Below are 14,163 nucleotides of genomic sequence, written 5' to 3'. Positions count from 1 at the left end.
TTGTTTGCTATAACAAATGTTTGCAATTACGATTATTCGCAGTGAAGCGTGGAAGAGCGCTTCGACTCTAATTACAGATAAGAGACCAGGTCCACAAATGGTGACCAGGGTAATTGTCATGCATATCAGTGCAGTCTACCATGGCAACACAAGGCACTTGGTACCTGCAAACTTATTTCCCTTAATGATCTGGAAATATTTTGAAACAATGGACCTCAGAGTTTTGCTTGTTTTGCATATTGATGGATCTGAGCTTAAAGGGGCAGTCCACCCACAAATAAAGATTCTGTCACTATTCACTTAACCTTATGTCATTCTAAACCTGAATGTGTTCTTTCTTATGTGGAACACAAATTATGATATTTTCAGGATCCAAACAGCAATGTACACCAGTGGCATTCAGTTTATGGACCAAAAAAAAAAAAAACTGATTGTATTGTTAAAAGTGGGTGATATAAACCAGAATGAAGCCAGATGTTTGAAGAAAAGGAGTTTGGTGACATCACAGAAAATTTAATTTCAGAGGTGAAGCAAAAATACATTTAACATTTAAACCTTAAAAATGTTATTCAGCAAGGACACATTAAATTGGCCAACAGTGAAGACTTTCACAGTTGTACAAAAATAGCTATTTCAAATAAATGCTGTTATTTAGAACTTTCTATTCATTAAATAATCTTGAAAAACACATATTACAAAATTCACACAAATAATAAAATAGTTGAATTATTATTATTATTATTATTATTATTATTATTGAGCATCAAATCAGCATATCAAAATTATTTCTGAAGGATCAGGTGGCACTGAAGACTGGAGTAACGATGCTGAAAAATTAGCGTTGATATCACTGGAATAAATACAATTTTAACATATATTAAAACTAAAAGTGTGTGTGTGTGGGGGTGGGGTGGGGGGGTACAATTACATTCAAAATTGTTTAAACTGTTAAAGAGTTGGATTCTCATGCTAAGCATGGACAAAGTTTCAAAAGACAAAGTATTTCTGTCCCAAAAATCTTACTTCCGGGTCCGAGTTTCAGAGAGTTTTTCTGATCATGGCTCTTCATGATGTAGACGAGGGTGAAACTCCTTATATGGGCATGTCTCCCGGAAAAACGCACCCACGCATGCATCGACCCAAGCTAGAGTGAGATCGCACCCATCAAACGAGCTTCATCCAGCGGTAAGCGCTGCATGAGACTTGCTCAGGGAGAATGTCTCCAAAGAAGTGTGTTTTTGGTTGAAATAATTTTTTATTATTTCTTTCATTGTTCAGCTTCCAAAAAAAACCAGCATTATGTAAACAGTTTGTTTTTCCGGGGCAGCAACGGAGTTTCACAAGTGTGTTTGTTGACAAGCTTTTATAAAAAAGGCCCAGTTCGACGCTGGATTTGCTAATCGTTTGATACTGAAAGATGGAGCATTCCCACCTCTAAAAGATCCCAGTCATGATTCAGAACTGCAGACAGTAAGTGAAATAGCATCAAATGTCTTTTGTGTTGGCGTTCGGTGCTCAAGTGCTCATCACTCTTAAGCTCCACCCACAGCGTGCCTTCAGGAGCATGGCCTTTTCTGGAGAGAATCGTAAAGCTGTATTTTCTTTTATAAACTATGATAAAACTAAAGACTTTTTGGAGATATGAAGGAAGCAGTACTAATCTATAGGTACTCAAGATTAACATGAGATTGAGTGAAACTGTGTGTTACGCCCCCTTTAAGATATAACAATTGCACAACTGGCCAACAGGGCAGCACAACAGGACTGGAGGGAATCATATTAAGATGATCTAATCTGTTTCATGAAGATATAGCAAGCCAAAGAGCATTCCTTCTTTCAACACTCAACTATCAGATTCCTCTGACAGAAAGAGGAAACGCCATGTGTTAGAGAGAGAGAGAGAGAGAGAGAGAGAGAGCACGCTTCTTACTTATTCTTAGATCAACAAAACCTCTTTTTGCTCCCAGGGGATGATGCTCAAATACAGTGCTTCAGTATTTAAATATACACATATACGCATATACACCAATTTAAGAAATCAGATTATGCAAATGCCTCTTCAATGAGAGACATTGTTTTCTGATATCAAATGATGTAGAATCTGCATTGAAACATTATTTTGGGTATATGGAATGTCGTGAATGTTTGAATATATCTGTGTGGGTATAAACACTTCTAAAAATGGTAGTAGTGGGTGAACATTCCTGGATGAAAAATTAAAACAGTTTTTGATTAGTATTCTGTATTGAGCAACTGATGAGATCAGAAGTCATGTACTACACCTCCACACTGTGCAAAGAACATGATGCACTTGTTCGAAAGAGAGAAAGCTGAGAGAAAATATATAAATACATACCACAGGGGAAAAAACGATGTATTAAATGTATTTTTTTTAATGACAAATTAAACAAAATAATTAAATTAAATGTTAAAACTAAATAAAATATAATAAAATAAAAAGATAAAATAAAACATAACAAAATGTTCATCAGTTGTCTTGGGAAAATAAAAAGGAGTTACAACAAGTTTTTTTTTGTTTGTAAACTGTCATTAAACCACAAATGCTGCCAAACTATAAACTATGTGATTTCTGTGCCACTAATACCATCCAATAAAATTTTGTTTTCAAACAGGTTTCCATAAGCACACACAGTCTTCCATAATCCAATAGATCGTCTCACCCAAACTCATGCCATGCTATGTCAAGATACTTAAACAAACAGCACAATGTTATGATATAGCCACAGAGCCACAGTGTTTACTCTTTTCGGTCAAATCACCCCATAAATGGCTTATTTACAGTCTCTGCACATTAAAATGGGGCATAAAGTATTTGAATGTTAAATGCAAAACTCTGCACTGAACTTGTTTCTTTAAGTCGCTCCATTAGTGCAATGGAGCTGCAAGCTTAAAGAAACTGCTAAAGTTCTGGCAAAAGAATGAGCCCCCCAGGTCTTCTCCACGGGGGGCTTCAGGAGACTGGCACACAGCCGCACAGCGACCTTCTCTGAAATATGGCACTGCGTTAGTACTTCACTGAACGAGGCGCTCCTTGGAGAGGCTTTCCATCGCGCTCGTATCAATGAGCTTCTGAAGGAGCCCGATACCTCATGAACACCCACACGTTTGGCGGTTGAGCGTGTGAGCCGCAATGTCATGCTACGAGGGTGATCAGAACACGTTCAGAGCGTGTAGGTGTGAGTATGACATGAAAAAATTCAGGATAAAATATGTTCAGCATGAAAATAATTGAGGAGAACTCAATCAAGTGTGTCAAAAAAGCCAACAAGTTATGACAAAACTATACATCTGGAAATACTGTAAGCCGTCAGGTATTACACTATCAAATGTCTGATCTTTAAATGAATTATTAATTGTCTTTATTGCAATAAGGATACAGTCAGGCTGTTTAGAGAAGTTAACGTCAGCCTAAGGTGTCGCACTGTATTATTGATGGCACGAACTTAACCCACATAAACAAAATGATGGTGCTAACAGGATCTCTTAGATAAATCCAAAGCACAGTTGTATTTCAAAGCTCAGTTCCCCTGGCAAACAAACGGCAAAACGAAACGGAATAAATCACAAGCCGCTTTCAACTACATATCTGGTTTGAAGGCAGGTCCGTTCTGACACATTCTTTCAGATGTTTACCACTGTGCTGCACAAGAAAAGAAGCATGCAGATGAATGGATGTCGTAAACTGTACTCACCTAAGAGCATGGTGGTTTAGGCGCAGCTGGTGAGGGTTTCTGTGCCGGTCAAGCTCACTGATGAAGCTCTCGTGCAGTACAGCGCTGACAGAGAGAGAATACACTCTGAACGTGTGCTGCTCTTAACGGAGACGAAGTGGAGAGAGAGAGAGAGAGAGAGAGAGAGAGAGAGTCGACAGATGCGGCTCCCACAGTCCCTCTGAGCTTGAAGAAAAAGGGAAAATCTGGGTCGCTGCGCTCTGGATGTGGCATGCGAAGCTGTGTAAAATCAGCAGAGCAGCTGATCAGACGGGGTTTTGGCCGATCTGCTTTGGAAATCGTGCACCTGGCTGTGATTCAGGAAACTGGATGGCGTAAATCAGGGGCAACCCCAGGCTCACTTTGTAAATGCTGAAACACAGACTCGTCACTCAGACGATGTACAAAGAGTCAGCGTTGGAGAGTGAGTGCTATAAAGTAGAATTCTGTTCTACAATAAGTCGTCACTGTCACTTTTGATCAACTTCATTTCACACAGCCGACTTGAAATTCCCTTTAAAAAATAAAATAAAACACGGTCTCTAAATTTTTTATCAGTAATATATATATTTACACTACTTTGCAAAAAAAGACAGATTAAAAAATGCTAAATATACTGTATAAAGTATGTGGTTTATTGAAATCTCAGATCAGTGCTTATATAAATATGTGTGTCTGAAAGAAATCCAGCAACCTTGACAATGTACAGACCCAGTAAATAGAACTCAAAAACAGAAACCTCTGAACAGAATCACACGTCAGCCACCGAGATAAGCGACAGCGCCTACAATGAAAACTAAATAAAATCATGACTGAGCTGCAGCAATGTGCCGCATTTGCAGAGAAATCATAATGTGATTCTGTCATAGCAGTGCCCCGTGTGCAAATACACCAGGATCGCAAACGAAACCAGATCCGCGCTCAGAGAAAACATCCGACCACACAGTGACTTCATGAAGGAATCGCTCTGAACATGTATAAATAAATACACAGGTGGATAGGAGGTGCAAACATCTGTGAGTGGGCTTTTTTCAGGTCTCCAAGCCCTTCATCTGGTATCAAGTTTCCTAGGGAACATTTTGAAAGAAATTATCTTGGGATCAAGTTACTCTTCTGGCTCGCGATGAGTGCAAGACCGCACATTCATGAATACAATGGTCCGTGGCATGTAAATCCAAGGGCTTACAAAGGAGAGATAGAGAGACTTTACAAGGGTTGCAGCAGAGGAAATGTCAAAATGAGATTACATTCAACCACTCCTACTTTCACACAACCTTGTTTTTGAAGTGCCTACATCTGGTTTGCGACCTAAACGTTCAACCTGAATGGAAACTTGTAATCGCTGTCCAATCGGACATACCAGAAGTATTATTTAAGTGTCTTAGATTAGGTTGCAGAGTCCATAAGAGTTCCATTGAGCTGACAAACCTGTCACAGCAGCAATTTTCATTTCCTTTTCAGCAGAAATCCATTTCGGAGAACAACGGTTTGCACAACAATGCTTCGCACTTTTCCGAACACCGCTGTCCTGATCAACATGACAAATGTTCCAGTGTCCAGTCCGTGCCTGTGGAGCCGAGGAGGTTATGATGGGTTATTGCAACCCCCCCCCCACCCAATACCCCCCGGAGGTGCTGATGTGATTTATAGGAACAGGGACGGCGGCATCTGTTTGCAGCATTTCAGCAACTGAAAGTTTGTGTCCATCTCTGGTTACAGAGCTGGATTGAGAGGCCTTACAAGCGCTGATCACTTAGCAGACTGCCTCTATTACCTTCCGAAATCTACTCTAACCTTTCTCTGTTTACAACAACATGCAAAGCTAAGGGGGAACTATAAATATAGGAAGCATATCAAGGATTCTTTCCATTGACAATACAATGCAGTCTTGAATTCAGAGTGTTGCATAGTGTGAAGTTCGCTTCTGCACCGAAAATAAACTACTTTAAGGTGCTGTATGTAAGTTTTCAATTGAAAAAAAAATTCCTCTACAATATTTTACATTTGGACTGCAATACCTAGTTCAACCACTCGGACATACAGCACCTTTAATTGGATAGTTTACTCCAAAATGAAAATTATGTCATTTTTATGCCCCCCATCCTTCCAAACCCACAAGACTTTGGTTAATCGTCGAAACACAAATTGAGAAATTTTTAATGGACCACTCTGGTTTCTGTCACTCCATTGAAAATCCAGGTAACCAAAACTTAGATCATCCAAAAAAAAAATAAAAATAAATCCAAGACTCCGTAAAACAAATCTAGAACTAACTACATCTAATATTTATATTGTATTTTATTATTTTAATTAACACAATTTTTAGATTTTATAGTTTCAAAAGTAAATAAAAAAAGTAAACAGAAGATAAATTGCACAAGAAAAAAAAAAAAAAAACATTTTAACTGGACAAAATTGGATTGTGAGTGCTGTTTGTGACATTTAACCACTCCATTTCACCTTTGTGCTAGACATTCATTGAGGAGTGTGGCCCTAAGCCCTTGTTTGGACTGTCATCATTCTACAGGATAGTATAGGAATCTATAAATTCCTATAAATTATTATCCGAATAAATTAAAAACAGAATAAATTGTTATATTTAAAACTAAACAAAGAAAAGTGTATTTGCTCAATTATACATCTTATACATCTTATTATCTGACCTAATTAACTAAACCTAATCTTATTGACTTAAGTTAAAAGCAAACTGTTTAATTAAATGTTAAATTGTTTCTACACCAATATATATATAATTTTTTATTTTTTTTTTCTTGCAGAGCAAACAACAGCAAAAAATGTATTTATGATTATTTATAGATTATATGGAAAACAGCTGTTTGAAGATGTTGCTCTAGATATAACAGATCTTACCTATACTTGAACAAAACTAGTCGTTTCTGAAATTTTTAAACAATAATATTAATAAAAAACTATAAATACTAAGACATCAGTGTTATTATTTGTTCTAATTTATTTGTTTGAATTTATTATTATTGTTTAACAGAGGAGAAGAAAGCAATAAATGCATAAATATTATTATTATTAGCCTTTAAATGTTTAAATACAAATATGAAAGAATATGAATATCAGGCACTAAAGGATGATGCACATTAAGCAATTATGATTTCAGGTCAACTTTATGGTGCGGTTGTGTGAGTCTGAGGTTGTTCTCATTTAAAGAATAACTGAAGAGAGCCATGGTAAAACTCTGACATGCTTGCGTCTGGAACACAGAGGAAAAACCCTTCAGGCCTTTCCGATTTCACACAGTTCAGAATGTAACAATGTTTTATTGCTTTCTCTCCGGGCATTAGATCAGAATGACAGACACTACTAAGATTCCACTTCTGCAAGTTCACATTTTCCCAATTTGAAGATTTATTCCCTGCTGTCTTCACGCTCTTGGACACATCGCACGTTGGGAATCTCTGCAGCCGGGGCACAAATATTCCCCTCAACATGGCTGGTTGCCTCTACCAGACTGTAAATCAAATAAGCTCACGAGACAATAGAAAGTCCAAATAAAAGATGTTAGACACATTGCACTAATGAACTCCGGTGTGGATTGCATACCTCAATGGGAAAGCCCAATCCCAGAATCACTTGGTGCGGTTGCTGGCTCTATCAGGATTCTTCTGCACATTAGACATCAAAACACGTTGGAATGTGGACTGCCTGGTCTGTCTCTTTAATTTATTTCAGCCCTCCCCTTGGGGCAGTCTATCTAGCTATCTTTATCTCTTACTATCCTGTTCTCTTGACCCCTCCTGAATCTTCCAGAGTCCTTCACCTCCCTTTGTTTCTCCTTAAACTGCTTTATTTTAGGACTTCTTCTGAGGACCTTATCGAAGCTAGGAGCCAATCTCTCTGTGAGAGCTCCTTCTCATGTCAATACAGTGCTGATTGAATTACCGGTCGGGTACTGGTTGTTTGTCATCGCCATTTGAGCTGCAACCCCACAGTGACTGGAATGATCACTCGTGTCAGGTGCTGCACAACTGCTTAATCCTGCTGTGATTTCTTCAGGCCGGGGCTGGGGTGAAATACAATCCCAATCGTGCCCCTGAGGCTGTGGAAACATGGGGCATGAGAATAGAAAAGGCAATTTGCGGAATTGCTGTAGCTGTCTGATACTGTAAAATCTCTCTTCGAAGCCATTGATTAATATAATTCGTAATTTTTGTGCAAGATTTGGGTGTTCACTGACATTTAAAGGGGTCGTATCATGCATTTTACATAATCATTACATATTTCCCATTGAGATAAACTTACAAAAAGCTTGACGCATCTCACAACATCTCAAACTGTGCTCCGATTGGTAAGTTCAAAAGTCTCCAAGCAAAAGCGGAATGACATTAAATAGCAATTGAAAAATAAAAATAGGCATAAATAAATAAATAAATAGTTATACTGTTAAATTGATCTGCCTCTTAAATACATAAATAAAAGTTCACCCTCTAAAGACTTTTTTTTTTTTACCCAAAACAGTCATGATTTAGTTTACAATGACCATTTCTTATCCTCTTTCTTAATCTTAGCAATAAACAAGTGTTTTTAATTAATCTTTTTTTTTTTTTTTTTTTTTTTGGTGCTGGCCCTTTAAGACTTTTGTAAAAAAAACTCTGTGTTCACTCACAAAAGAACAGGTTCGTTCCAAAAGCCCCATTCTTCAGTATCAGCCTCTTCAAAGCCTGAATTACACGGTGAAAAATCTACACTAAATCTTGTTAATAGAATGTGCCCCTCAAACTGTTAAGGTTAGACATTCAATCATCAGTAATTCTGTTAAATTTCAGTTGCAAAAAATATGAAAAATCTGCAGGTGCTAAACACAGTCAGGATTAACACCAATCTTCAACAGTTTTACTAAAAAAACACCTGCTTCCTATATATTACATCAACATGAGTGAGCAAGTGTATATAATATATACTGTATATATATATTAGGGCTGTCAAATGATTAAATTTTTTTATCAAATTAATCAGAATTTTCAGTGGATTAATCAGGATTAATCACTATTTGCAATTACAGCTGAATCCTAACCATTTTTTTTCTGAAATGTATACCAAAAGATAAATAACAGGACACAGATACATAATTTTCATGTATTGATTCATCAATACACAAGTTCTTTTTTTCTGAATTTCAAAAGTTTAACATTTACTTAGATCAAATTTACCTGAGCACTATATCAAACCATGCCATTTAACTACAGATAGTGTAAGAGTTTTAGGTGAACCAGTGGTTAAATATAGCCACATATCTATGAAATTATGCATAGAGAAACTCGAAAGAATGAACTCAGAAACACAAACATGCGCCACCATCACATAAGCAGCACTCTGGGCACTCTTGTTTTTGGGAGGTGTTCATTTGCTCTGCCACAATAATTTAGGATCGATATTTTCACGTTCTGAAGGCTTCAAGTGCCAGTAAAACCAAGTAAAAATGCATATGCTTTTCCAAACAGCTGCAATTTTCGCTGCATTGCATGTAGGCGTTCTGCGCATGCGCAGTGTGAAACACAGGACGCTATAACAGGAAGAAGCTCCATGTCTATATATATATATATATATATATATATATATATATATATATATATATATATATATATATATATATATATATATATATATATATATATATATATATACATACACACACACACACACACACTTTATTTTTTCACTGTGGGGAGAGTTCTGCGGTTTGAAATTTTCAGTATGTTTTGGTAGTACAATGAACTCTTTTATCTCACAAGATCAAGGGAAAATTTATCCCTCATGAAATGACCCCTTTAATAAATTGCCATCTCATTGCTGAGCTTCACATTATATTATCTGTGATGTTTTGAAAATAATGACTTGCTTCATTTCAAGTATGTTTGTATTCATTACCAAATACGACCAGTCATGCCAAAATCTGAATGAGGTCAAGGGAATTCCTCGAGTTCAATACAGCATCTGTGGCATACACTACCAACCTACAGTCTGGAGTGAGTGAATATCCTTTAAAATAGTTTTATGTTCATCAAGGCTGCAAATACAGTAAAAACAGTAACATTGTCAAATGAAAAATAAATGTTTTCTATGTTAAAATATTTTCAAATGTATTCTATTCCTGTGATTTTAACATTCATCCTGGTGCCCCATGGACCTCAACTGTAAGTGCATTATTGTAAACACAATTTTCGTCTGTTTTTACAAACGGAGCAATGAGAAATTATTTGTGTAGTAAACAGAGCTTAACTTGTATTGCACATGGAAAGTCACATCAATAGTAAAAAACTGAATCATACTCTAATAGTGTACACATTTGAAGCTTTTGAAGTAAGAATATCAAATTCATTTAAACGCCTCGCTACATCGGCACAGCCGTGTCCCAGAGGCCTGCTGGGAAATTCTCTGAAGGAAAGTAGCTACAGGCCTCTATTGTTACACCGCTAAAATGCCTCAAGAGTGAATGGTGCTACAATATTCCCAATCTGATTGGTTTTAATCTTGCTTGTAGAGTTAATTCATTCAATAATTGGCTCTTAAAAATGTCAGTCTACCCAGCTGCTACCCAGAGGCTTCTCAGGGAAAATTCTGTCTAGTGTTGGAAGGGCGACGGCATCGCACCATCAGAGGAGGCTAATCAAAAATAGATTAGAGGGACTTCAGATCAAGTCTTTTCCAAATAAAGGCTCAAATACGCCTTGAAGAGACTGGCATGATGATTCTTTTAGATCAGAACCATGTTTTATTCTGCCATGCCAATTTCAAAAATTAGGTTGCCACTCTCAGGGGAATTTCCATACACTTATCTTCGCTCATGTGCAAGAGGAACATGTTAACGAGTGGTGTATGTGGCCAGTCATTATTTGGAGGTGGATATGAGGCCAGTTAAGGATTTACCTTCTGCTTGTGAAGAACTGTGTACTTCATTGCACAATGGACAAGCCAAGCTATCATTTTCCATCTGGACTTTTCTTCCAGCAAGATGTCCTTCATGCTAATTTTCTTTCCTTCCAAACACTTCTCAACTTGATCACCGCATTATACTCCTTATGCCTAACTCCTGCTGGAGCTCTGTAATGGCCACCACTGCCAGGTTCATAAAAAGTCCATCTGTAAAGATTTTTTTTATAGAGGAAGAAGCCCTGATGTCTCTTGGTTTCCTGATTTTTTGTCTTCTTTGTTCTTTAGATCCATCGACTAAATCACATCCTTAAAGGGACAATTACTGAAATATCATCAGCGTTAGATTAGCTCTGTGTCAGAATGAATTATCCTGGCAATGAATACAAAAGTCGGCCCTTTTTAAAGTTAGAAGTACAATCACTGGGCCAACCTACAAAGGACTTCCTGACCTCTTATAAAACTACACGCAATTCCCAGTTTTAAAGACCACAGAGCAATAAAGGCTAAATTGCAACCTGTAATGAACTGGGAGCCGATGAAAAGAGGTAATAAAAGGAGCTCCCAATATCAATTTACAATAATGATGACAACATGACTTCCCAGAGTCTCTACCAACGCAATCATGACTTTCATGTTTCAATGGTAAAACTAGTTCAGGGCTCAACAAAACCACATTTTCTGTTTACTTAAATTAAGTATTTTTTATTTATTTATTTGACTATTTTCTATTTTGCACCTTTTATTTTAAGTTTCACAAATAAAATGCTTGTACACACATACATACATACATACATATATACACATATATGTATGTGTGTACATGCATTTCATTTTTTAGGTATAAAAAATTTATAGTATAAAAAATATGTATATAATTTTTTTTATCATAGTTAATAATTTTATATATATATATATATATATATATATATATATATTTATTTATTTATTTATTTATTTATTTATTTAAAACAGGCTTTGATGTGAAAACCAGCAAACCTGATCTGAACGCTCGTGCTGGAGATATACAACTAATTACAGGAGCGTGTTTACTGATGAGATGCGCATGAAAATCAAATTCGATTTTTTGCACAGTCCTAGATTCTTTCTTATATGGAACACAAAAGGGAAGCATTTTTTACATGCTTATATTTAAAAAGGTCTTCTTAAAAGTATCATAAACATCTATTTTAACTCTGAAATGGTGACGATACTTTCATTTTTGGATAAACTGTCCCTTTCAGACTCAACTCTATTGCTTAGGATTGTTTCTACAAAACAGCAAATCATGGGAAAGCTATCAATTGTACATCATAAAAGCATAACCATACCCTAAGTGAGTTCATGTTTATGTTGCAGTGCTACAAAGGACATCAACAATGGTGGACAGACATGTTCCCCGGAGAGTCAGACGTTTCATTAGACTAATGGTACAATAATTACTTCCCACTTGAATCTAGCTAAGTTGCAGAAGAAAGCTTGGAGACCCAACAGCATGGGATGGAAAACAGGTGCCGATTCTGGGGGCTTTCGTCTTCTTTTTCTATCAGCTCCCAATTCATCAGCTAACCTAATCCATGTGTAACACTTATTGGAAGGATGAAAATGAGGTTTGACGTGAGGCTTGGAAATGTGATCCAGGGCCAAAAAGTACAATCCTCTAAAATCCAGCTGCAGGTTTTCGCAATGACATCATCTCCGAATAACATCGTTTTAGGAAAAATGATTCCAGATAACCCTTGGAGTGAGTTTCCAAGGGAAACCACAACTATTGGCTTTCTCTTGTGGACTTTGATTGGAATTTACATCCAAGAATTTATTATACACCTCTCCGGCATTGCAGAGACTCCACTTATTCTCAGAAAAATTCAGTATTTCCAGAATATTTAAAACAGGTTTTCGGTCAGGCACCTTTTTTTTTTTTTTTTTTGTACTAATTGCAGCCCTAGCTCATTTGTTTCCTTAGACTAAATTAAACTAAAAAGACTTTACTAGTTTAGTTTACTTTTTTAATATCCTTGCAGTTCACTATTTACCCCCACTCCCTTACTGTAGTGAAGCAAGTCAGAAAAAGGACAGTATATTAATATACTTGCTTAGTTTAAGAGTTTGGTTTATTCTTACACAAGAAATCTTCCATAGTGTACCGATAGTTCACCCAAAAATATTAATTCATTCAACATATACTAACCTTTGTGTAGTTCCAGACCTGTGAATTTTCTTTTATCAATGGAAAACAAATGATAATATTTTGTAAAAAATAAAAAAGAGCAATCAAAGTCAATGGGGTCCACCATTGACTTTCAAAATATGTTCTTTTCAGATGAACTGTCCCTTTAAGAGTACTGTATGTTAGTCTAGTCATGCCCCCTATAAGTTTTATTGGGCATAACGCTTCTGTTTAGGTTGATGAGGTTTTATAAGACATCCAAAGAAAACTATTCACAAGTCATGTATCTACATTTTCAAGACTGGCAGTCACGCAGAAAGCTCATGCAAAATGGTATTACTCTGGAAGAACTCAAGCTCTGGTTCAGTGAACCGAAACTTCGGGTTACATTCAAATGCACCGTAGGGAACCTGAAGTCGACACAGCCTGACAGCCAGAGCCTATAGATGCTCAGATAGCGCTTAACTCATTTTGGATGGCCACTACTGCTAAGCAATAACAAAGAGAAGCCGAATATACAAGTGCTCATTTGAACTGAGACGGTCTCAATAGACCTTCAGTTATTTTGCAGGTTATATGAACATTATCTCCTCATGCATTCAGAACGCACTACAACAGAGGCATTTCAAATGTTCACTTTATGAAAATAAAACAGTCCAGCTGCAGTGCTCACAATACCAGTGTATAAAAATATCAGATCTGCATGCATTATGTGATCTGAATTATGAAAAATAAAATATATTAGTGAGAAGCATTATAAAATCAATAAAATCTTACTAATTATAGAGCAGCCTGCAAATAGATTTATATAAAAAATGCATGGTAAGACAGTAACGTTCATTAGTTAAAATTAGTTAACTACTATAGTTAACATTAACTAAGAACGAACAATACTTCTACAGCATTTATTAATCTTAGTTCATGTTAATTTCTTGGCTATATATAATACTCACAGTTTTATACGACTGCATGATTTTGACGTAGCACTGAAATTTTAAATGGAAACTGAAATGTTACTGACAATCCATTAACACATACACATGGAAGTAGTTGTTATCTTGAAGAAAACGGCTCCTGATTAGCTGATGATCTTCCGATTGACTAAATCCATCCATATACTGTATAGAGGTTATAAAAGGTGACTTAGTTTTATGAATAAATTCACTCTATTGTGTCTGTGATCAGCTGAAGATAAAGGCTGTAGATCCTTAAGAGCTGAGCTGCCCGTTATTCAAAGCAGCTGGCCAGGTAGCAAAATCCTTTATTAACTCACCACAATAAAGACATTATCAGCAGTTCACATCCATTTGTGATATTTAAGTTGAACGCATTCAATTTAAGAACAAGAATATTGTTTCTTCT

At 36.4% G+C, this 14,163-nt stretch overlaps 1 protein-coding gene across 3 annotated transcripts in view; it reads right to left on the bottom strand.

The window, feature by feature from the left end:
• LOC113053003 (zinc finger protein 385B-like) overlaps window positions 1–14,163 on the bottom strand; it is a 116,021-nt gene that overhangs the window by 57,001 nt on the left and 44,857 nt on the right. Inside the window, exon 1 of one of the 3 annotated variants that reach the window (XM_026217584.1) lies at window positions 3,714–4,258. The exons of the other annotated variants lie outside the window; for them this stretch is intronic. Within the exon in view, the coding sequence (XP_026073369.1) occupies window positions 3,714–3,723 (10 nt within the window). The 5' untranslated portion in view covers window positions 3,724–4,258. Of the gene's footprint in view, window positions 1–3,713; window positions 4,259–14,163 lie in introns of those variants that run through there. 3 annotated transcript variants of the gene reach the window in all.

Source organism: Carassius auratus, chromosome 34 (assembly GCF_003368295.1).
Source record: "Carassius auratus strain Wakin chromosome 34, ASM336829v1, whole genome shotgun sequence".
Lineage (NCBI taxonomy): Eukaryota > Metazoa > Chordata > Actinopteri > Cypriniformes > Cyprinidae > Carassius > Carassius auratus.
The sequence above is the reverse complement of the archived record's forward strand: the minus strand, read 5'-3'. Positions and strand labels throughout refer to the sequence as shown.